The sequence below is a fragment of the Pezoporus occidentalis genome, unplaced genomic scaffold (assembly GCF_034315485.1).
Source record: "Pezoporus occidentalis ecotype Australia unplaced genomic scaffold, CSIRO_AGI_Poc_V1 ctg185, whole genome shotgun sequence".
Taxonomy (NCBI): Eukaryota; Metazoa; Chordata; class Aves; order Psittaciformes; family Psittacidae; genus Pezoporus; species Pezoporus occidentalis.
The window spans coordinates 158,919-184,153 of NW_026913693.1; the positions used below are offsets into that span (position 1 = coordinate 158,919).

At 36.0% G+C, this 25,235-nt stretch overlaps 1 protein-coding gene across 4 annotated transcripts in view; it reads left to right on the plus strand.

The window, feature by feature from the left end:
* NBAS (NBAS subunit of NRZ tethering complex) overlaps window positions 1–25,235 on the plus strand; it is a 180,741-nt gene that overhangs the window by 56,525 nt on the left and 98,981 nt on the right. For 3 of the 4 annotated variants that reach the window (XR_009964271.1, XM_062615879.1, XM_062615880.1), the window contains exons 30-38: window positions 443–666; window positions 5,074–5,186; window positions 8,144–8,257; window positions 14,585–14,698; window positions 15,600–15,757; window positions 17,874–17,972; window positions 23,717–23,884; window positions 24,490–24,603; window positions 24,841–24,964. Coding sequence is in view for 3 of the 4 variants with exons in the window: in XM_062615879.1 (XP_062471863.1) it covers window positions 443–666; window positions 5,074–5,186; window positions 8,144–8,257; window positions 14,585–14,698; window positions 15,600–15,757; window positions 17,874–17,972; window positions 23,717–23,884; window positions 24,490–24,603; window positions 24,841–24,964 (1,228 nt within the window). In the remaining variant the exon portion in view is untranslated. The remainder of the gene's footprint in view (window positions 1–442; window positions 667–5,073; window positions 5,187–8,143; window positions 8,258–14,584; window positions 14,699–15,599; window positions 15,758–17,873; window positions 17,973–23,716; window positions 23,885–24,489; window positions 24,604–24,840; window positions 24,965–25,235) is intronic. The other variant, XM_062615881.1, reaches the window with a different exon arrangement.

A 25,235-nucleotide genomic window follows, 5' to 3' on the forward strand; every position in this document is an offset into this window, starting at 1 on the left:
AGTCTTGACTGAAACTTAAAATGCTTTTTAGTTTCTTACATGCTCAGTTCTGAATATTTTAGGTTCTTCAGGGATACAGAATTTCTTCTCATATATTGTTGGTTTTAGAGTGCTAGTACTGAGCTGCCTTTTCAAATTCTTACATCCTATTAGCACTTCAGAATGTAGATATAAATAATATCTGATCTCAAAGTCATACTGTAAAAAGGCAGCTAATAAGTTTCTTCAGGAAGTGGAAGTAACCAGCTACTAGTTAATTTCAGCTTTGCTGAAAAAAATAGTGGGAATACTCTCCTTGTAGAAGTTACATTTTCTGCTTAGACTATATATATTCTTTTGATTTCAAAGATCCTTTTTATTCAAAGCGGTTGGTTCCATATAATGCAGTAAGTTTATCTGAAGCTGCTGCTGCAGATTACTGAATTATTGTTCTTTCTTTTAGATATTCACGGAAAGTCTTTTATGCTCAAGCAGTATAGACAATATCCACTTGGCTGGGCAAATGATGCATTGCAGTATTTGGTCAGTGGATCTACCAAGTTCATCAAAAGGGAAGCCGCAGTACCGAGTCAGCTATGCAAAAAGTGTTGAACTAGTTTTGGCTGCTAGCAGAGAATATTTCAATTCTTCAACAAGTTTGACTGATAGCTGTATGGATTTGGCAAGGTATATTTACCATTATCATACATAAATATATATTGCTCTTTTAATTGAAACTTGGATTTTGTTTTCCCTGTAAGAAGGGGTGAATCTGACCTGGATTTATTTCTCTTCATGTAAAGTTACATGGTAAATGAAAACAATATCTTTGGCTTCTGTAGGAGTTTTTTGAATGATCTGCTACAGAATTCAGGTTAAAGAAGAAGAAGCATGTAAGTTTTTGTGGATAAGAAGCTTTTTATGTGTGGCATTTGAACCTTTTCCACTTTAGAGCACTGAACCACAATTGTGGCCCTAGTTACTATAACAATAGAAAATAGCATTTTGCTGATTGTTTAATTTCTTTTCTTACTTTGGTCTTTCCTGATTCTGGGAGTTCATTTGAGGCTGTCTGTCTCTCTTTGTTACATTAAGAAATAAGCCAAATATTTCTTGAGAAAGGGATTCAGGCATAGAGCAGCCTTGGAGGTTGCGGTGGGTGGGTGAGATGGATATTCATTCTTGTGTAGATTTAGATACGGAAGTATATTCTTTTACAATTTAGATGCAGATAGGTAAAATAATGGGGTATTACCTATGTAGAAGATTGGTGCCTTGGCTTATCTTAAATATTTAAAATAGAGACTTCTTAATATTTCCAGCCTTTTCCTTTTATTCTAAGAATATGTTGTTTCACTGGTATTGTTTTGTTAATACAAATGGCTTTTCCTTTTTTCTTAAGACATAACTCCCTTCCCGCTCCCAAGCAAACACTACAAATCAACACCCCCCCCCCCCCCAGCAAAATCTCATAATCACACAGAAATACTTGTGTCAACTACAGAGGAAGACACATAGAATCACAGAATAGTTAGGGTTGGAAAGGACCTTAAGATCATCTAGTTCCAACCCCCTGCCGTGGGCAGGGACACCCTACGATAAATCATATCACCCAAGGCCTCGTCCAACCTGGCCTTGAACACTGCCAGGGACAGAGCATTCACAGCCTCCCTGGGCAACCTATTCCAGTGCCTCACCACCCTCACAGTAAAGAATTTCCTCCTTATATCCAACCTAAACTTCCCCTGTTTAAGTTTTAACCCGTTACCCCTTGTCCTGTCACTGTAGTCTCTAATGAAGAGTCCTTCCCCAGCATCCCATCATCAAATTGATGTCTCTCCAATTTAGAGACAAGGATGTTGTGTGGGACAGTGTCAAACGCTTTACACAAGTCCAGGTAGATGACGTCAACTGCTCTACCCCTGTCCATCAGTTCTGTAGCCCCATCATAGAAGGCCACCAAATTGGTCAGGCAGGATTTCCCCTGAGTGAAGCCATGCTGGCTGTCACCAAGCACCTTGTTGATTTTCATGTGCCTTAGCATGCCTTCCAGGAGAATCTGCTCCAAGATTTTGCCAGGCACAGAGGTGACATTGAGTGGTCTGTAGCTCTCTGGGTCATCCATTTTCCCCTTCTTGAAAATGGGGCTTATATTTCCCTTTTTCCAGTCATGGGGAACTTCACCTGACTGCCATGATTTCTCAAATATGATGGCCAGCGGCTTCGCAACTTCATTTGCCAGCTCTTTCAGGACCCATGGATGGATCTCATCAGGACCCATGGACTTGTGCACGTTCAGATTTTTAAGATGGTCTTGAACCAGTTCCTCTCCTACAGTGGGCACAAGGTCTTCATTCTCACAGTCCATGCATCTGCCTTCCAGGACTTGGGTGGTGTGGTCAGAGCCTTTGCCAGTGAAGACTGTGGCAAAGAATTCATTCAGAACCTCAGCCTTCTCCAAATCCTGTGTAGCTGTTTCTCCCGAGAGCTTCTTGAGGGGGCCTACATTCTCTCTAGTCTGTTTTTTATTTGCTATGTACTTGTAGAATCCCTTCCTGTTATCTTTAATACCTCTAGCTAAGTTTAATTCTAACTGGGCCTTAGCTTTCCTGACTTGGTCCCTAGCTTCCCAGACAATATCCCTGTACTCTTCCCATGCCACCTGTCCTTGCTTCCACTTATTATAAGCCTCTTTTTTCAATTGAATTTTCCTCAGGATCTCCTTATCCATCCAAGGAGGTCTCCTGGCCCTCCTGCTGCACTTCCTTCTAGTTGGGATGCAACACTCCTGAGCTTGCAGCAGGCGATCCTTGAATATCAACCAACAGTCTTGGGCCCCTCTGCCCTCTAGGGCTGTATCCCATGGAACCTTTCAAAGCAGGTTCCTGAAGAGGCCAAAGTCTGCTCTTTTGACGTCCAGGACAGTGAGCTTGCTGCACGCTCTTCTCACTGTCCTGAGGATCTCAAATTCGAGCATCTCATGGTCGCTGCATCCAAGGCTGCCCTGCAGCATCACATTTCCAACGAGCCCTTCCCTGTTGGTGAGCATGTGGTCAATCATGGCACCTCTCCTTGTCAGCTCCTCTATTACTTGCAGAAGGAAGTTGTCTTCTACACAATCGAAGAACCTCCTGGATTGCTTGTGCCGGGCCGTACTGTCCTTCCAACAGATGTCAGGGTGGTTGAAGTCACCCATGAGAACAAGGACCTGTGAGCGTGAGGCTTTTCTTATCTGTCTGTGGAGTGCTTCATCCGCATCCACATATATTTATAAAGTACTGCTTTCACTTAGACATGAGTATACTTATCTGTTAATTACAGAAAAAAAGATTATTTTTTTCCCCTGAAGACACAAATCCATCTTGACCCGTAATAGTATGTACATACATGTTAACATTTTGAGTAGTGACTACAGTAATACAGTCAAACTGTTTGTAATAAATTAGACTTTTTCAAATTAAGGCATTTTTGTCAATAAAATATTGTTACTGTGAAGTTCTGTGGATTGAAAAATCATGTATTTTACATTAGGGATTAAAGGAAGAACAATTTTACAGTTTGCCTTGAGTGACATTTATATTCTCCATAACTTAACTAGAAAATTACTGAAGAAGTGTTGTTTGCTTCTCCCTAATTCGTTTAAGATCGTCCCTCTCTCCCATCTGAAATGCACACAGCCTGCTTTGATTGAAGATATCCCTGCTCATTGCAGGGGACAGTTGGATTAGATCACCTTTAAACCTTCCAACCCAAACTATTCTATGATTCTGTTACTCTGTAATCAGTATGAAAACCTGATTTAATGTCATCATAAAATTAGGGTTTATTTACTTTTCTTTTTCTTCAGTCTTCTATTGAGAGTCTTTTCCACTAGCAGGCTCTGGAAATATAAAAGTATCATTGTTTTTAATTTACCATAAGGGTCAAATTTATCTTCCGGTTTTATGTTGATTCCTCAAAATACGCAGATGATAGCTCGAATACTTGTTATAAATGTTCACTGTGTGTTTATTCCATTTAGTAAGGTGTTTTGGTCCGTCTCTGATTTTTCTTCAGACAGTTGTTTCATGTTAACTAATTTCCATTACTGATTATCACAGTGTGTAGGTCTCCTGTTAGCCTTCCTGTTTGAGTTGTTTTAGGCAAAGCATATTTATCTTCTCTTTAGCTAGCTCTCTTTCTTTTCACTCCTGTTTTAACCTCTACCCTGAAGTGTTTCTCAGTGCTCCTAAAAAATGTTCAGATGGGAATATAGCTCACATACAATTGTATTTTTGATGTAAACATGTCTATTTCTTAATAAACATGTAGAGCTAAAAGCCATGTGACAAATTGCACAAATAATATATTTTCCTGATTTAATGTGCATGGTGAATGAGGCTTTTGAAATCTGAGCCTGTTTTGCATGTGGACTTTTTTTAAAACATGTATTAATAAATCTGCATATGAGCACACTGTACCAGAACGGGTGTTTTATTTTAAACAGTAATCTAAAAGCTGATTATGTCAATATAATATTCATAACACATATGATTTTAAAATATTTAAAACGTTAGTAATTGTATGCATTAATTCATCTTCAGAACAGTTCTGTGGTTGGTTTTGTTGGGTTTTTTAAATCTTTCTTTCCATTTGTGAACCTACTTGAGAAAACAATATGTAACAACGGCTCTAACATTTCATTTTCAATTAAATTCTTAGATTCTTGCTTTTATGTTCTTGTATGTGGCAACACCAAAATGCAATGATTAGAAGAGTAATAATTTTTTAAGTGATTATGTATTTAAGTACATGTTTTCAGTGTCTTTCATTAAATTTCTTGCAGGCCTAAATCCAAGAGGGTTTAGGTAATGTTGTTATCATAAGTAGGTGTTGAAGTCTGTGGTGGTCCAAGACTAGAATTTTGTTACAATGTTTAGCAAGCCATAACAGAGATACAGTCCCAGACACTTACAGTATGTGTTACAGGACTAGTGAGTTTTTTGGCAATTCTTAAGCACAATAAACTACTGCTTTCCCTGCCCCCCATTGCCCCTCCACAATTCAAGTTTATTCAACAGCTTTTTGAAAAAAAAGATTTTCTTTCTTATTTAGGTGCTGTCTGCAACTTATTGTAGACTGTCCAAGTGCTATTCAGGAGGAGCTAGATCTCATTCGTGCTCTTGGCTACCTAGAAGAATTTGGTGTGAAAATGTTACCGCTACAAGGTACTGCATATTTTTATTCTTCATATGATTAGTTGAATCACAGGCATACGTATGTGTGGCAGCTAGTTTACTGCTGTGTGAATGTTGCATGCACATACCAAAAAACGATTGTTTAGAAGCATTGTTCAGTTGATGTGAGATTATAAAAATGTCTGCATATAGAATCTGTGTTCTGGGACTTAGTTTAAGCAGGACTTTTTAGAGTACTGAGTAGCTGAAGCTCCAACTGACCTCACCAGAAGTAGTTTGAGCTCAGCTTTTATTTGCAAAATAATCTGCACCATCTCATCTGCTGCTGAGCTTTAAAATAATGGGTGGGAGAGTGGTAGTTCGTTTGTATGCAGTTCTCATGTCTCCACTGGGCTGTTTGGTTTTGAAGTATATAAAACACTGGAAGTGCACTTTTGCAAGGTGTTCCTTCTGTGACTTGTTGAAAACTTTAAATCTGTTTTGGAGCTCTCAGTCCAGTGATCTGGAAAGTTGTTGGACAGAAGTTGAAAATAAAAGATGATTATGGATAATGAGATAAAGGAAAAAATTGAATATATTGCATCATATTTTATTGCTTATAGATTGTGCCAAAGTAACAGAGTTCGTTGTGGGTTGACCCTGTCTGGATGCCAACTGCCCATCAGGGACTTTCTATCAGTCCCCTCCTCAGCTGGGGGGGGGGGGGGGGGGGGCAGAAAATAGAATGAAAGGCTCGTGAGTTGAGATAAGGACAGGGGGGGATCACTCACCAGTTACTATCATAGGCAAAACAAACTCCCCAAAATACTCTTTTTGGGGGGGGGGGGGGAGGGGATTATTGCCAGTCAAATTAGAGTAGGATAATGAGAAATTGAAAATAAATATTTAAAAAAATACCTTCCCCCCACCTCTGCCTTCTTCCCAGGCCCAACTTCACTCCCAAGCTCTTTATCTCCTTCTCCCCAGCTGTGCAGGGGGAAGGGGAGTGGGAGTTGTGGTCAGTTCATCACACGTTGTCTCGTCACAGGCTCTTTTGAGCATCCCTGTGCTTCGCTTTGGGGTCCTCCGTGGGCTGCACGGGTACAGTGAAGCTGGAATCTGCAGCATGTCAGCAACTATGTGAAAATGCACAAACCCTGATGCTGAAAGTTCTTGAAAAGGCTGACAAGAGCACTGAGTACCAATGAAACATTATGATGGTCCTGTTTTACTTCTGGTGTTCTTCAGAGAAATACCGTGATTTATAGAAAGCACAGCTGGGTCTATAGAAAACAAAGCATGTTCTTGGTGTCTATTGTTACTTTACTTTGGTTTTCTCTTCCTCTTCTCTTTTAATCCGAAGTATTACTTCAAAGTAGGCTGATGCTCATATGATATATTCAGAAATCTTAACATTTGTCAGTTAAGTCTGGCTTCTAGAACCTGCAATATTGCAGTTGACTCCTAGGTAAAAAATATTTTTAGTCAGCTTATTCATCCTGTAGAAAAGTGCACACATTTTCTTCATCTTTTTTGGTGTGGACATGAAGATACCATTTAAAAAAAGTGGGAACATAATTGTGCATTAACAGTATGTGTAATAAGGCTGATCTAGATTAATTAGCATATGTGAAATCACACCTGTAAATTTGTTAATGATCCTGGCTTATCCTTTCTTCAGTATCTTTCATGTAAATTGAATTACTCTTGTAAGATTAACATTCTGTTTTAAAGTTTTAATGAAAGCCTTCAAACAGTCAGTTACTTTGCTAGAATATCATTAAAATACCATTAAGGATCAGTTATTCCAACAGTAAGATTTAGCAGAAGACAAATTTGCACTTTTATATTTAGTTTTTTGTAGAGCTTCATCCCTTTATGTTTTATCAAATTCAGCAGTTAAGGTTGTGAACTATTATTACAATATATTTTAATAAAATCTGTTTTGGAGACTCCTTATTAACATAAGAGGTGAAGAAAAGTCCACCTTTACTGAAAGTGTTTGACCCATTGTATTACTTCAGATTACTTTTGGTTACGTTAGCTATTTAAAAAAAAAAGTCCTTGCTTGTGCAAACAGTGAATGAAAACATTTTGCTGCTGTATACTAATATGTGTGAGATAGAATATTGAGTATGAAAGTAAATGTGTAGCCTTTCCCTGCTCCTCTGTTCTTAATTAGCTTTAATCTAATTTGCTTTACATAATTTATTAATAGAATTTGCATTATGTGATTGCTTCTTCGCCCTTTTTGGGAGGCCTGATACCATGTTTAAAGCCCAATTTGCTAATGCAGAGTTCATCCCCTATGCAGACGTTAATGTCTTGCTGAGTTTTAAGTGGAAGATCTGCATGCTGTTCATCTGTGTTCCAAGAACTTTCATGAAAATGTTACCTTTTTAAAGCAGCAGCCTCAAGTTAGCCACCCACTAACTAGCTAAAAAAAGCCCTGGAACTGGTTCATGATATTAAATTATGCAATGTTTAATACTTGGTGAATTAAAACAGCCTGAAGACTTTGCCTATAACATTTCTTTCAGTCTTTTTGATATATCCTGTCCACCCTAAAATCAAATGTAGCATGAAATATTAGTTATTTATAACATCCTGAACGAAAGTTAGTGTCTGTTTCAGCAGTCTTCCTGTGACTGTTGCAGAAATAATAAAAAAAAAGTAGAAAAGATATGGTTAGTCATATAAATGTAAAAACATTGATTCTGAAAACCTGAAACAAAGAAGTTTTCATTCAGGTTAGTCTCTCTTTTCTTCCTTCCTTTCTTCCCAGCCTGACTTGTTAGGGATTTGGGCTGGATATATTGTACTATTATTTTAACTTTTGGTTCATAGGTATAATTGAGGATCTGCTTGCAAGTAACCTTGGGGTAGTTTTCAGATTGTGTTTGCATTCTTGTACTCCCTAACACTCTTTCTGTGCCTGCATTGTTTAGCCAGGAATACAAAGTAGGTGTCATTTGTACAGTCCATAACACCTGTTCTTCTTTCAACAGTGCGTTTATGTTCGGATCGACTTAGTCTCATCAAGGACTGTCTTGCTCAGATGTCAACAAACTATAAACAGTCCGCTAAGCTCTTGGGACTTGCAAATTTGCTAAGGGTTGCAGGTAAGTTGTGTTAATAAGCATGAATTCTAATGCAGCATGCATTTGTGTTATGCTTTAGGACGTTTGCGTTGATCATTAGAATGTGTGTTTAAGGATATCACATGAACTAGATGACCTTTGAAGGTCCCTTGAAACCCAAATTATCCAGATTCTGTGGTTCTGTCGTCATTAAAAGTCACCTGGAAGAGCAGTCACTTAAGTAAGAGGGGAAAAAGGTCATCTGGAATGCATAAACTTCAGCTGTTAGACTTTTGTCTATGCTTCATGTATCTCTTTCATGCACTAAAAATAGTGCATTAGCTTGAGTGTTTATTTGAGCAACTGAACATCTTCAAGGATTGAATCCTAAGGATATTAGGGATTTGTTTTTTTTTGTTTTATTGTTTTTTTTTTTTTTTTTTTTTTGCGTTTTTTTGATAGCCTACCAAAAGTGTCTGGCAGGTCTTTTGACTTCTGAAAACCATTTGTTTCATCAGTGCTACTGCAAATGCAATACTGCTTTATCTTTATAATGTAAATATAGAATGTGGAAATACATACTTCATGCAATGTAATATATAAGTTCAGTGCGTTCTGGCTTTGTCACTGATGCATACCTGACTAATTCCTTTCTCTCTCTGTTAAATTGTGGGGTTTCTTGTTTGTTTGTTTGCAAGACTTTTGAAAAAAATATCCCCATATTGGTTCTTAACATTTCTGTACTGCTCTTTCCCTCTCCTCTGTGCTTCCTCCCACATCGGGTTAGAATCTGTCAGTTTTTCTTCTTAATATTCTGGGTTCTTCAGACTAATGCTGCTGATTTTTGTTTTACCTTCTTTTTGAATCTAAATTATTCTCTTTGAGAAAGGGAAATGCAAAATCCACAATGATTCTGAGAATCTTAGGAACACCAAATACTTTGTCAAGTACTGTTATCCTAGTTCCTTTAGTTGTAGATTGGCATCTGCAGTGCAATGGCATGTATCTTTGGATGGGGAACAAACTCCTGGTTCCTACCTCCAGAGACTTAAAGATATGAGAGGCAATGTGTATGAGTTAGAGAACTTTAGGGAATTCATATAGAGCTCTTTGGTGCGGTAATGTCTGTACGCTTGTGTATAATCATAGTGACACTTACTGAAACACCACTGAAAGGAGAGATACTTAAAGCAAGATGGTGAAATGGCCTCCTGATTTTTTTCCTCTTTGTGTGGGTATGCTGCTGGAGAAAACCGGAAGATGAATGTGTAAGGTGATTAATTTTTAAACAGGTGCATGAGTTAAAAACGTCTTCTTGTGCTACAAATTGTATATTTATTCTGAGTGCTGGGCTCTTGGTGAACCTTGGGAATAATGCTAATGGTTGTCCTGTGGCAAGTATGGAGTTTTAATAGTAAAAGTATATTTCAAGAATGAATCCTGATAAGGAATGCACTACTTTGACACTTACTTTTCTTGTCTCTTATGCTAAATAAACAACTTGGTGACCTTCAAAATTATCTTTTGATTTTAGAATAACATGTATTTGAGAAGCAAAAATAGCAAGCAAACTTTTTTCTTTTGGGGAGTATGTGGTTGGCTTTTTTGTTTGTTTTGTTTTTGTGTTTTGGTTTGTTTTTTTGGGTTTTTTTTTTTTTTTTTAAAAAGTTGTTCTAGCCTTTTGTGATTATAAACCATTTCAGTATCACTGAGGGATGACTAGTCATATAGCTTATATTGAAGTGCTGTTTTCTGTGCAGGATATTCATTTACAAGCAGGATATGGGTTCAGTTATGAGAATGCCGTAGTTGTGCTTTTTACCTAAACTTGTTTGTTGTAGGAGATGGGCTATGGAAAACAGGTTTCTTTCATTTTAAGAAACTCAGTATTTCTTTAATCTCTTCATTTTTCTGGACTTGAAAGCTATAAACAGTATGCCACTATTGCAGCAGGGTTTTTTTTTGTGCCTGCCATTCCATCCAATTGATGAATATCCAGAAAAGTATCCAAAAGCATTCAGAGGAAACATGATTGTCATTGCTATTTTAAGTCATGCATGCAAATCCAATATTTTACCAATAAATAAAGTCACTAGAGCCTTACTTTTGTAGTCTTCAGTTACTGCTGTATGTACTTCCAATGAGTGGTGGAATAGGTAACCTTACACTGAATTTAATGTTGCTTATGATTTTAATAGGTAGGTTAATAATACCTTTAAAACCAGATTTTAAGTGGAATGCTGACATAACCTTAATCATAGTCTATAAATGAAGAGTCTTATCAAATTTAACAGCAAGCATAAACTAAAATAAAGGAAAATAAGTAGAAATGGTATTTCTGTATTTGTCAACTTATAATTTAAATTACTGAGTTGCAATTAGTTTTTAGTATGATAAAGAGTAATTTAGGACTTCTTTTAGTCATAAGAATGATAACAAACATTGATATCCCACAAATTAGTTTGCAGCCAAAATGGTAGATCATACAGATTTTAAAATTTGTGAATGAGTGTGTTTTATTTTAAACTGGATATTAGAAAAGGAAAACATGCTTTGCAGTTTTAGCACAGGTAGTCTTTATTAGCAGGTTTAAAACTACTTGACAGGGGTAACTCGATTTCTAACAGCTTATAATGAAAGGGAATGATTTTACAGAGATATATTGGAATGAGTCTTGAGTACTGAAAAAGAATCTAGGGATTGAAGTCTATGGACTTGCTTAATGAAGATAAAGTGCTGCTCATTAGTGATTGTGATGTGCTTCCTACATCTAGTATACATTTTATACATGTGTGTATATATAAAGTATATAATACATGCTATGCTATATAGCCTTTAAAATACTGCGATCATATATATATATATGTTTTAGTTTCATTTCTAAGAGAATCCATTTGCTGTGCATACAAGGGTAGAGTGCACATGATCATCCCGAAGGAGCTTTTGGAGCTGTGTTCTCTAAATAGAATTTGTTTAGAGAGAAGCATTGAAAGTGAGTAATAGAATTTACATTCATACTTATCAAAGCTAAAATATTGCTTAGGTAATGATATATCAGCTAGCCTCTTAATTGCTTTAAAGTATTTGATTAATGACAGTAAATTCTACTTAAACCTCATGTCACTACCTCTGTAAAGGAAGCACACAAGTGTTAGCTGTATTTCACATATGGGCAGAGTGAGGGATAATGTACTCAGCATGACAGCCAGAAAATATAAAGCTGCTCAGGGAGCTGGAGCTGTTGTACATCTCATGATTCTCACTTAATCCGCACTCTCAGTTAAGAAGGGTGTGAAAAAATCCACTTTGTGCAATTGCTTACAAAATAGAGGAGCAAAAAAAAAGTAAAAAAAAAAACAAAAAAAACCTTATCAGAAGTTAAAAGCATTTTCTGTACCATTACTGTCTATCAAAAAGATCTCATGAGCATTGCTCTTAATTTTTTGAGGCAGACTCTCTAGAAATGTCTAGAAAACTTTCAGAAGTATTTCTTTTCTTTCTTAAGAAAATACATTTTTATTTAATTTCTTAAAAAAAAAAAATTTCTATTATTACTGAGACTCCATATTTTTTCTCTCATAATTTATAATAAAATCGTAGCCTCATTTAGATTGGAAAAGACCCTTAAGATCACCAAGTCCAGCCATTAACCCAGTAGCACTGCCATGTCCCTAAGTACCACATCTACACATCTTTTAAATACCTTCAGGGGTGGTGTCACAGCCCCTTCCCTGGACAGCCTGTTCCAGTGTTTGACAACCCAGTCAATGTAGAATTTCTGTCAACCTCCCATGGTTCAACTTGAAGCCATTTCCTCTCATCTTGTCACTTAGGAAGATGCTATATCTGCTTGTCTCAAAATGTCATAACAAAAAGATGCCGAAAGAACTTTGGAGAATTAAATCTGTGTTTTGTAAACCTTTGAATATAAATGCGTTTTCCGTATTACATAAGGAGACAGTAGTCCAAAGGAGCTGAACACACGCAAACTTTGACAGATAATAAAAGGGAGACAAAGGCATCCTTTCCAGTTTCTAAACTTGATTTGTTTCAGTCTGGATAACAGGCATTAAGGCTTAATGCAGGATTATTGTGTAGTATAATAACGTCATCATTTTAGTAGTTCTTCTCATTGAACCTTTCTTGGTTTTAAATCCTGGATGTCTGTCAAAATGGTAAAGGGAACAATTCAGAATTCAAAACTCCCACTTTTGTAAGACTTCATTATTAAAAATTCCTTCAAGTGAGGCATCACAAAGCTGAAGCAGTGAATTTTTTCATGTTTGAATAGAAGAACAAGACCGTGCCTTAAAACTGCAGTTGGTATCATTTTAAGTGACTGCACTGTTGAGGCAATGAAAGCCATGTGAAGAAAAGGTCGGGCTGTGCATTGCAGCAGATTCACTAGTCATGTCAGAGATGACAGTTTTTCCGTGGCATAACAGCATCTGTCAAGGTAATGGAAGTTTAAATGAGTAAACAGTGGAGATGTGATGAGCACTTACAGCCATGGACTGGAAGGAAAACAATTCTCGTATTTTAGTTTGTGCTTTTGTAAAACGTGGAGATGTATCCTTCTGCATCAAAACTAATCAACAAAAACATTGGGGATGAGGGACTAGTCAGCATACTTAAGCATAGTTAAGAGGAAAACTTTCTTACTTCAAGTATTCCTCCTCTCTTGCCTCCAATCCCACTGATCTTTAAGTAGTAATAAATAGCAGTGATTATTTTGCTTAGCTGAAATCTGAAGGACAATAGTTTGATTATTTCTCTTACCTTTTATTTATATCTGCTACATAGTCAACTCTCTAAGAAGTAAAGCTGTCAGGGTGAGGTGGGCATCAGAAGGTGAATGGCAAGTACAGATCTCTTGCTTGTAGAAATGACAGTTCACATTTATCTTGTCTAGATAGAAACACCTCTATGTCATCTGTAATTGCTTTTGCCTGAATGAGAAGTTCCTAGGTTCCTGAGGGCAAAATTTTGCAACAGAAGAGCCCTGAATGTGATTAATTTGTGTGTTGGCAGTATATCAGGCAAGAGGCCAAAAGATAAAATGATGGAAAGCCAACCTGTTCTCCCAGCTGGGTTAGTCATGACATGCTGGGATAGGGAAATCTTGGCTGAGCTCAGTAATTAGGGTAACTTCCCTGAATGTCATTCTAGTGCAACTGCTACGTCTTTTCTTTTGAGAAAGGTTTAAAACAAAATTTGCTTTGCCTGTGGTAATGGACCTGTAAAATAGAGTTAAAAAATAACAGCTATGCAATTAAAGTACATGTATTCTTTAGATGGCTTTTGGAACCGGATCTGTTTAAACTTCTGAAATACTTGTATTTCACAAGTTGTCGTAATAGAGTTTCATAAACCAGTGCCCTTTTCAAGTGACTGAGTAAAATTGCTTTTAATAATAGGGGAGAAACATGAGTAGAAAGCTTGCAGTGGAAAACGTCCACTCATTTTTATTAACTACTCACCATCCTTCTTAACAATATTAAAATTAATAGTGTGAGATTATTTTTCTTGTATGTTTAGTCACCTTCTCATACAATACATGGACATGCACGCTAGCTTGAGCACAAGAGCTTTTTTTTTTTAAAAAAAATAATATTGTTAAAGTGTGACGGGTGTGTTATTTTTATTGACTATGGCTGGTTTTGAAAAGGAGATGAGTTAGTTGTCTGGTTAGATTTTCATCTGTAAATGGTGATGTATTAAAATTAAGGTCAAAATAATTATGTACAAAGATTCTTGCTCAAAACTTTAGTCAGAAGAGATCAGTAGTATCTCAAGTGTTACTTTTGACTTGTAATGGGGGGAAGAGGTATTGTCAAGAAGATACTGTGACCAAGATGTGTGTGTGGTGTGAAAAAAACAGTTTCAGTTCTACTGACTCAATTTATGAGGGTAGGGATTTTTAAATACCTGTGTCTTCCACATGTCACAGATAATTTGGCTCTGTGAAATGGGATTTTAAACTGTCACTTTGTAAGCCGTAAGAAAACAAAACATTCAGAATTATTCTATTACAGGTCACAGAAGATTTTTTTTCAATGTCAGAATTTTATATGTCGCTTACCTTAAATATCAGTTTTGAGCTGTCTTGGCCATCACATAAATTCAGTTCTCAAAACTTTTTTATTTTCAACCTAGACATAACATGCTGTGATTTTTTTTTTTTTTTTTTTTACTTAACCAGCTATGATGAAAATGTTTTTCAAAAAACTGTTTTTATTGTTTCTTTCAGAAAAAAGTGGGTAATTTTTTTTTTTTTTGCCATATAATTCTCTTAATAAATAAAATAGCAAGCTTAAGTTGATCATTAATTTCAATTAACTAATAAAAATGTTTATTTTTTTCTTACAGGAGATGATCAGATGGAGAGAAAAGGTCAAGTTTTAATCCTTTTAGTGGAACAAGCTCTCGGTTTCCAGGACTACAAAGCAGCTAGTATGCATTGCCAGGAGCTCATGGCTGCAGGTGAAGTGAATAAATGGGGGTTGCATGGGCTCATGGTGGTCAAAATCTGAGTTCTGCTTCTTGGTTTACTGGGATCTCAGAGTGGTCCGTTTCATTCAAAGGTCAGTTGCATTTTGTTTGAGAGTCAGCTGACATCTCTATGGAATGGAGATGCATACAGCAAATTCTATATGTAATATGATGGTTACTGAACTATTAGACATGTAACCATAGGGAGCTTTTCTGTGCCCCAGGAATCACAATGTCTCATTCTTTCTATGCTGTATCTCTCTCAAACAGGTAAAAATACGTGACTGCAGCTAGCAGGAATGTGGAGATCTTTTAGATGTCTTTCTGTCAAAGCTCTTATAACATCTGTGCTAAATTATTTACATAATTTGTATATGTGAGGGTGTGAGTGAAGGTACATGACATATATGTGTCAAGCTACTGTGGAATATAGGATTTGTTTCTTTGGATCTTTTTTCTGCCTGGAGATAGAGTAGGAAAATTCTGAGGTTAACTAAGGTTCTTGTAGTATATCAAGTGATATATTTTACTTTCTTTTTTCAGCCACTCCAGTAAGGTGTTCAATATCATGCTCTGAAGTAAATCATGCTTTTCTTATTGCAATGGAAAATAATATAATGAATATAAATAAAAATACAGTGTGTAGGTTTACAGATGCCTATTGTACTGATATCTACAATATGGTAATAACAAGTCTTCCATGTATTTGGTCAGTCTAAAGTCAGGTTGTGTCTGTTTCATGGAGCCTTTATGGTTCCTTACTCAGGGATGTTAAGTGTTGTCAAGAATGCCACATGCCCTGCTTTATTTCATCCGGTAAGAATTATGCAGCATCCTCCTATTGCTTGTGAAGCTTACCAGCTGCAGAAGTACATATTGTGTTCTCTTGCAGGTTATTCTAAGAGCTGGGAAGTTTGCAGTCAGCTTGGGCAATCAGAAGGCTACCATGATTTGGGTATGCGTCAGGAACTCATGGCTTTTGCTCTGACGCACTGTCCCCCAAGTGCCATAGAGGCATTGTTGGGAGTGAGCAGTTCATTGCAAACCCAGGTAGGTGTTTTCTGAAACTTGTTTCATGCAAGTTCAGTGCTTACCAAAGTAAAGGGGACTTGTGCTCATTTTGGAGTTTGTTCCCTTCAGTTCCTACCCTCAACAAGTTCATGTTTGTTCTACTTTATACTTTTACTGTTATATTTCAACAAATGAGGAGGTATTTTTTTAAGTATTTTTATATGATGAGTTTGCTTCTCAAGTAGAAGTGCAGTTGTATTCTCTGTCTTTAGTTCATTTACTTTCTTAATTTATTGCCCAATGTAAACATTTTATTTGCAAATGCAGTTAAAGAATAGTTGTAGTATTTTCCAGGTGTTTACGTCTTGTAATGCAGCTTCATTAAATGCCCACTTAAATGTCTATTAAATGTTTATTCTTACATTTTAAAGATTTCTACCCAATATACAATTATTTTCTCACTTATTTCAACCATGTAATGGTTTTAACAAGCACAACAGGCTTGTCTGGGACATCTTTACCAACTTCTTAATCACATCTTAGGTGTTCAGCTGATCATATTATATATATTGTGTCATTTAAATACAAGTTATGACAAGATGTCATAGCAAACCTTTTCAAAAGTTTTATTTGAAACTGCAGTGCAGTAATTTAGGTTGTCAAAATGTTAATTTGTGTTCAGTGTAATCGTGGTTTGGCCTGCGTACTATTACTTGTTTAACTGTCTTATTTGTCTAAGAGTTCACAATGTTTGTGGATTTATCTTTGTATAGTAAAAACATGTTGGAGGTTTTGCATTCTGTGTGGCTGAAGAATGAGGGAGAAGGGAGTAGTAGCTACAGTACATACATTGTCTAAGGCAGCAGCAAATGTATGGCTCTTTTCTTTACAAAATTGTGTAGCAATGTGCATGAAAAATACAGGCAACATATGAAGACAGTCTGTGTTGCTTCAGTAACAGGGTAGTATCAAAATAAAATGGTATAAAGGATTTGAAATAAAGTCTAGCTTGTGAAAGCTATTTACTGTTCATTTTTTTCCCATCATAAAAGCACTCAAATTTGAGAGAGGTACGTATGAGCTTAAACATGAATGGAATCTTTGTAGAATTGATACCCGTACAATATAGAAATACAGACTTGTTTCCTTCTGTACGTGCCTATGTTTAGAATTAGAATTTGAAGTCAGACAAATTTTTGGTGCTGGATAAACCAGGATTTGTTAGACTTTCTGTCAGCTCACTGCTTCTCTATTGCCATCTCATTCTGTCTGAAGGCTTCATGTCCTGTCAGTTGTAATGCAGAGCAGCTGCTCAGCCACAGGTTATTACCTTCTTGCATCCCACTTCTCCAAGGGAAAAGGTTATCTATTTTCCCCATTCACAAAACTTAAGACTGAATTGGTTGCTCAGATTTATTAGTGCAGTGTCATTTGTAGAAAAAGACCAGTGATGATTAATTTGGTATTTTCCCCAGGAAGCCAAACCCGTGTAATGATTTCTGTCAAAGCATATTTAATTAGTTTCTTCTGCAATTACATTTTCTGTAAGCTAAGTATAAGCTTTTCAAATTTGTTCATTAACGCTCCTATATGTTCTGTCCAAGCTTTTCACATATGTTCATTAATGCTCCTTTATGCTCTGTCTTTGTGTGTAGATAGATATATGCAAAAAAATCTTCGTCAGATGGTCAGGCTGACCAGACGATATAAATGTCTATAAGTATTTTTTGACCTTCATCTGTTCTATGGCATGTGGAAATTCTCCTCTCAGATCTACTATCTTGTATAACATTTGCCTCTGTTCAGTTGTGCAACACCTGAGAGGCACAGTTCAGATAAGTGTTGTTTTTCATGTAAGTTCTTTAGCCTACATAGTAAAGCGGCGTGCATAAAATTAAAAAAAAAAAAAAAATCACATTGTATAGAGGACGATTATGCAAGTCCATGGAGAAGGCAAGGTAATTTTACCTAGGGACTACAACAGTGAGAAGATGTCAGGGGTACCATTGCGTTCTACCTGTTTTTCCCTTCACCCTTGTTTTTCTGTCATGGAAACTTTTACATCTGAATTTTTTGGGTTCCTTGTGACATTAGTCATAATTCTTACATTTGATTATTTGACTGGTAAGAGATTATATTTATTTTGTATTTATAGATTCTTTATCAGGCTGTGAATTACCAGTTTTTTCCTTCAGAAGGAGGTGAGAATGTAAATATCTCAGGACCACCTTCATTGATCAGTAAGGATACAGAGGTAAGCTTTAAAGAGTTTTTTTAAAGTAATAAATATTTTGCTCTGCATTATGCTAAAGAGCTGAACTTGAGCTTTTAGCAACATTTAACATTCCAGATAAAATGCACAACTTCAAGATATCTACTGGTCTCTGTTCTTATTAGATTGTTTTAAGTTCAAGATTTTGCTTATGTATTTATAGTCTGTTCTGATTTTTCATTGCTTCTTCCTGAACAGTCTTAGCACCATAGCAATTAAAAAAAAATAAATCCAGCAGTAGGAGAAAAGTGCAACAAAACTTAACATGATATCATAGATTAATGTTGGTTTGATTTTTGATCTGCCCCAATTGCTAAGCAACCTATTCAAAAATAAACCTGAGCTACACATTTAAGTAGAAAGTGTCTTGAAGCTTACGACTACTAGTTTATAACTTTCATGTATTGCATGTGAAATTATTTTCATGTATAAGATCAGAAGGAACATTGAGTCTTTAGTGGCACATAGAGTCAGGGCAGCATAAAAAAAGGTCTGCTATTCTTTTTACTTCTGGTTATTATTTTAAGTTTGTACGTTTTCAATTGCAAGTTCATGTCTCTCTTTAAAGAAGATATAATTACATATGTATACAAGAAATACCTTTTTTATCCTCTTCAGAACAGAAAATTCTAAGTTTAGCTTATTCTTTTCTCCGTTTTCTGTTTAAGCTTTTTTGTAGAAGTTAAACAGATCTTGTAGGGGTGGGGAGGAGGGCAGAAATTTTAAAGAAATATAGGAAAGAATATAGAAAGAAAGCAAAAAGGTGGTTCATGTTGCATAGTCTGGCTTTTTGAGGAAAGTATCCAAGTTGCAGCTTCCTTGATGTCCTTACACCTTTGGGGAATTTTTTACCAATGACAGCTGTAGATGGAATGTGCTAGTCTTTTTCTTTAGTGTATTTAACACCATGTGGCTTAAAAAACAAAACCTCCCCATCACGTTATTGGAAGGGGAACAGATAACCTCAATGTATAGTTTTATATTTTGTGTCTTTCATGTATCTATTGGCTTATGTGTGTACTTGGTATACGTATATGCATATGTAAATATTCATCATTACATTTATATAAAATGAATGGTCAGGAAAAGTAAAATAGCACTGAAAACAGTATTCAGAGGAAGAGAGCTGAACAGTTTATGCATTTGATGGAATAAAGAACAGGTTTGTTTCAGTGGCATGAATTCTTTCTATTTCCTGGAAACTGGTAAATGAATCGCTCAAAGAGAAATATTATTAATTAGACGTTAATAAAATTGTGGAGCCTCCTGATGTGGGTGTGGATGCTGATGTTTACAATATTTTAGTCTATGTAACAAATTTGTCATGCGTCATATATTCATATGCTGTAGTACTATTGACTGTGTATTGTGATGGAGCAATTAGACATGCATGTAAATGATCCAGAAACTTATTCGGAAACATACGGGTTTATCAGAGTTGAGTGAACTCAGTAATTAACTTCATTATTGATTCAGTTTGGATATCTGAAGCACTTTTCATTATGCTGGGTAATTCGCATTCAGAAATTTCTGTAATGTATCTGTTGTGGTTTTTTTTTTTCTTAAGTTCTTTCCCTGTTGTTGTGGTTGTCTGTTTAGAGTTGGAACTAAGCAGATGGTTGATCTGTCAAGTTTGTACGTTCCTGCATTGAAGCTTTTTTCTTTCTGTTTTCTTATACTTGTTCTATGCATGTCATATTTCAGGCTGTTAAACTATGAAATGAATTCTGTATGTTTGCTAATTCTGTCTGGCGACTTCTAGGGTTTTATAGCTTCCTTCATTTCTTGCAATGACACAGAAACGTAACCAAGAATTTAGTCACTGTATAACCCTTTCTTTGTTACAAACGTGAAATGTTAGAAAAGCAATATATCCAATCACTCAGTTTCTTTGACTTAACTGAATCCCCTAACTACAATTGCCATAGTTGCACTTCACATAATTCCTTATTCGTTGTCTTGCACAGAATTTCAGTTTCTTCAAAGAAAAAACACGAGAAGGTTTTTTTCACTTTCATTTTACTCCTTTTTCACTTATGTCATGATTAACTTATAGCATCCTTTTCACTAGCAGTTGACAAATGTTATTCTTTCTTATGTACTGATACCTTTTCAAATTGCTGCTTTAAATGCAATTTTCCTTACATTGACTTGACTAAGCTTCTTCTAGCATACATATATTTGGGCATCCCTTTCTCTGTTGCAATAAAAATACCTATCTGCAGGCACATCAGTTTCCCTTTCAAAGCTTTAGTGACCTTTTTCTACCTCTTCTTACCTTCATTTACTATTCAATCATTAGTTGCCACTGTAATTTTTTTCATTATACCAACCTACATCACTAGCTGGTCATAATTGTCAGTCATTCTTCTCTTGATTAACTCGTTTCTAGAGATGTCTAAACTCATTTCATTGCTGTTGTTTTATGGTTTAATTCTTAAGCATTTTTTCCCTGAAACGAGTTGAAACTTGAAAGCAGCTGGCTGTATATCTCTACAGATAGCATAGAAATGTCACTTAACATTGCTATCCTATTGGCTTCAAGTATAACTTTTCCAAATTTTTGGTGGCCTTGCTATGATGGAAATTCTTGATTGCTACAATAAAGATGCATATAATTATTCCGCAGGAGCTAATGCATTTACAGGAGAATGTAGTCAGTTACTTTAGTGCCAATTTTCACTGTTGATTGAACTCATGGGATCCATTGAAGAAATTATCCTTTGAAAGCTATAGTGATTCCAACATAGTAGACTATTTTTAAGCAAAGTGTTGTTTTCCTAATCCCCACCCTTTTTCCTCTTTGTTGGATGCTACAAATGCCTCAACAACCAATATTGCGTTTCTCAAATAAAATATGTCAGTGACAAAATTAAGGTCTTGATTCATGAAAAGCATTTCTAAATGTTATTGCTAACATTGTTAGATTAATGCTTAGTCAGAAGCTGTTTTGTGCCACTGATAACAAGAGTCTCTCAGACCTACCATTCAGACAGTTCTCAATCCACCTTGCCATCCACTTAAGCAGCCCACTTTTGAACTTTTCAATGAGGTTGTCATCGGAGACAGTGTCGAAAGTCTTGCTGAAGTCCAGGCGGGCAAAATACAATGCTTTCCCCTCATCAGTCCAGCTTATTTGTCCAATTGTAGAAGACAATCAAGGTGGTTAAGCATGATTTCCCTTTGATGAATCCATGCTGACTACTTCTAATGACCTTCTTCTCTCCCACATGCATAGAGGTGGCCTTCAGGTTGAGCTGTTCCATCACCTTTTCCAGGGCTTGAGATGGGACTGACTGGTGCATCCCATAATAATCTTAATGCATACTAACTCTTAATGCATTGATTACTTTTTGCATGTTTTAATGCTGGCACCTTGACTAATTGCCATTAAAGTCACCCCCCCCTTCCCCCCAGTAGTCCACACTGTAGGCGTTTATTAATCTCTCTTATGTGGCTTATTTAAAAAATAGTTGGCTTTGTCTTTTCATTAGACTGTTAGAATGATACATATGAGCATATATGAGTATAGATGTATAAATATTTTTGCTGTTATTTCAGAGTATCTTGATAATTCAGAATTTGTTAGCTGACATTTTACATAAATTTAGATTCATGCAAATTTATTATTATTTACATTTTAATCAAAAATGTTTACTTTTATAATGGATATCAGGAAGAAATAAGAAAACAAGTTCCCTCAAGCACCCCTCAAAACCCCCAAACTATAATTTCCTCCTGAAGATAAAACTAAAGGATACAATTAAAGTTGTCTTCTTAAGATAGCATCTCCAACAGTCTCTAAGAACTCATTTATTTTGACAGATTGATTCCAGAGAGCAAAAAAATTACAGCCCGAAAGTGGTGTTCTGGGTACACAGAGGAATGGATTTTCAGAAAACAATTCTTATTTGTGCAGAAAAGACTGTAATTATTTGTAAAGAGTTGAAATTCCTTTTAGAGAAAAAGCAGTAGAGTTTATCTGATAGCGGTGGAGCTATAGAAGCACACACACCGGCATACAAGTTAGTCTGTTAGTTTTGACACTACCGAAGGAGGTTTATTTTTAAAAAAAAGGATGTTTTGTTCAAATGCAGTTGAGAACCTGGGCTTTGTTTTGTTTTTTTTTTTTTTTTTCTTCCCTGGTTCTGGTTTGGATTGATTTTTTTCCCCATGAAGAATCAGTTAGTTGTCCTGCAGTATCTATTTAAAAACAAAAGGCAAAGAGAGAAATCAGTATTCTGTATCTAACATTTAAAATAAATTACAAAAAACTTTTGTACTCAGTACAAAGAGTAGTTTATTTTAAAAATACACAAACAAGAAATTCTACCCAAGCCACTATACCTTGAATTTTCTGTTGCTTTTTAACTTTTCAGAGTAAAAAAATCTATCATGTTCTTTCTTCACTTGGTGAAGTAGGAGTAGAAATTTCCAGTTTATCCAGTCAGTTTGTTAGTGAAATACAGAATATGATTTTGGAAAAGATTTTAAAAAATGCTGAAGCCTTAGTAGAAAGAAGAACTTAAAATTGAACTGCTATTTCAGTGGCCAGCTTAAGGCAGTGATTGACTACATAGTAGAGTAAAAAATACTAAACATATGTTTGTCTACAGTGAAATTTTACCTTATTGCTGCTAATGTATTTTGTCACTGAGGTTACAATGGGATGTAATTCATTTGAGTGTAACTTGGCATCCTTTTGCTCTGATGTCTGAAACTTTGTCATGAGTAAGTTGTAAACAAAGACCTCACAGTCAGTTATACAGGTAGAATTTTTCTGTTTCAGTACACTTCAGTGTATGGGGAATTGAATAATAGAGGTTTTGGGGAAAAAACATTGACTGTAAAGCTGTTGAAGTTTGCTGTATGGAGGCAAATATTTATATTTCCTACTGCTGAAGACTGTGTTTACATTAGCATGCTAATTATATTTTTGTCTGATGTGTGATCTTTGTAAAGGATGCAATTAACACAATCCTTTCAGGGCTGAACTAGCACAGATCAACCACCATGAATGTTCAGGGTATTATTTAAACGCCCTCTACATGAGGAAGAGCTCATACAGAAAGCTCCAGTTGTGGAACATGTCTTCTACTTTTAAGAATTGACTCTACATGTGAGTTTCCTGAGGCTCAGTGAAGATGTTTTGAAGGATAATGTGTAGATGGGTATGTGCATGTTAGGTTTGCTGTATTTGGTAACTTTTAAGTGCCAACTGCAGAATTTCAGATCTTGATGATACTTTTCAACTTTGTCTAGAGACAAATGTGTACACCTGCTCACCATTTCTCCTGCAGAGAATTCAATTTAATCATCGCTACCTCTGTACAAATACAGGATTGTCTCTGTTACCAGCTTTCTTGAAGATTAATTTTAGCATGCTCAATCTCCTTATTTGTAGAGAGATCATTATTTTAACAGAAGCATTCAACAGTTATGTAAAACATTACAATTATAAACTTTGCAGTTAAAAACAGCTGGTGTCTCTGGAAATGAGATTATGACTGAATAAAGGGCAAAATGGTCTGTTGCTCATGCTAGTCAGTTCAGATTGAAACTCCTAAATCACTTTTGACTTACCTTTTTGTTTGTTTTTATGACAGCTACTGCTTAAATCAATAATCATTAACAGTATCTGAACTCTAATGCATTTGGGTTTAGGTCATTAGCCTAATTAAAGCATGAGTCTAAAACTTGCCCTTGTGTGTTGGATATGCTCACAGGATGAAACCAACATCTCCTCTAGCCAGTCTGCTGATTTGTTGTACTGGACAACCTCAAAAACCATGAAGGTGCTGTCTAACACAACTATGACTACAAAAGCCATGCTTCATGCTGTCAGTGATGGACAGTGGTGGAAGAGACCATTAACTTATCTTCGACCATTACATGTAAGGGATTGCTGATGTGTCTCCAGACATTTACATCTTCACTGATACATGGGTATAAAAGCTAGGCTGCTTTGTAGGTGTCTGATAACTGAAGACCTCAAATCAGTAAATGAATTTGAGACATCATGAGATAGTTTACTGACAAATCCCAGTGGAATTAGGGGTCTAAAGCCGTTTCTGTTTCTTGTTTTCTAATCTGCTTGCACCTTCTTTCTTAGGACAATGTGAGAAGGCATAGTTGAAATTTGGCAGAACTTCAGAACTTTGGGGAAGAAAGCACAATGAAACCCACTCTTTAAACACTGTCATTTTATATTCAAAGCTGTTCCTTTTCAGTTTCTCTTTTCTACCTTCTGTATTTCAGTGCATTTTGTATAATGTTTATGATACTAGATTTCCTGATACTACTTTTGAGCATGATTCTCTTTCCTTTTTTTAAGAATACTGGACTGCATTCAGCATTGGTTTATGTAAGATGCCTCCTATCTTGCTCCCCATTGAATTAAATGATATTTTCAATTACATGTGTTTCCCTTCTGAACAGCAGTTATAGACTTTTTAATGAACTTTGTTGCAGGTAGGCTCAAGTATATTTATTCTTTCAGGGCCACGAATTTGGAGATGTATTAGAAGGTGGGCCTGGAGAAAATGCCACTGTGGAAAAACAAGGATGTCATCCATTTTATGAGTCTTTAATTGCTGATCCATATGTTGCAGAAGTAAGTTTGTTACAGAATTTGGAATTGTTAGGGGTTGTTTTGAAATCTTAGAATTAAGTAAGAATATGGATTTTGTATTATTTGTATGACATGAAATAGTAGTAAGAAAAAATCTGAAATTAGTGGAAAGGAAAGCAAATGCAGGAATTGAAGTAGATAGCTCACTTGCATGAAATGCAGTTAAATATAACTGCAGGGTGTAGTGCACCTGTATCAGTTATCTTATTTTACTTCTAGTCTGAAATCGGCTATGGCACGTACCAGAACAATTCTTTGGAAAGCTTTGCAGAAGTATTACTGAGAACAGAGAAACTGACAGAAACAAAGAGTGAAGGAAAAGACCTACTTCCAACTACAGAAGGTATGGTTATGTGTATATTCACTCCACTATTTACTGTATATAGTAAATACAGGAGAATCTGTGGATGGATTTAAATACATAGACTTGCATGCAATGATCTGAAGTATTGTCTGGGTAGTTTGTGTAAATTGTGATCCTTTCTAAGATCTCACATTGGTTAAGCCTTGGTAGGAATAGCTGTAGAGGTTTCCACAGAAGCAGTATTTTTAAAAAGGGTTGCTCAGGAAAGACTAGAAATCTGAAAGGTGCCTTTAAATAAGCAGAAAATGGT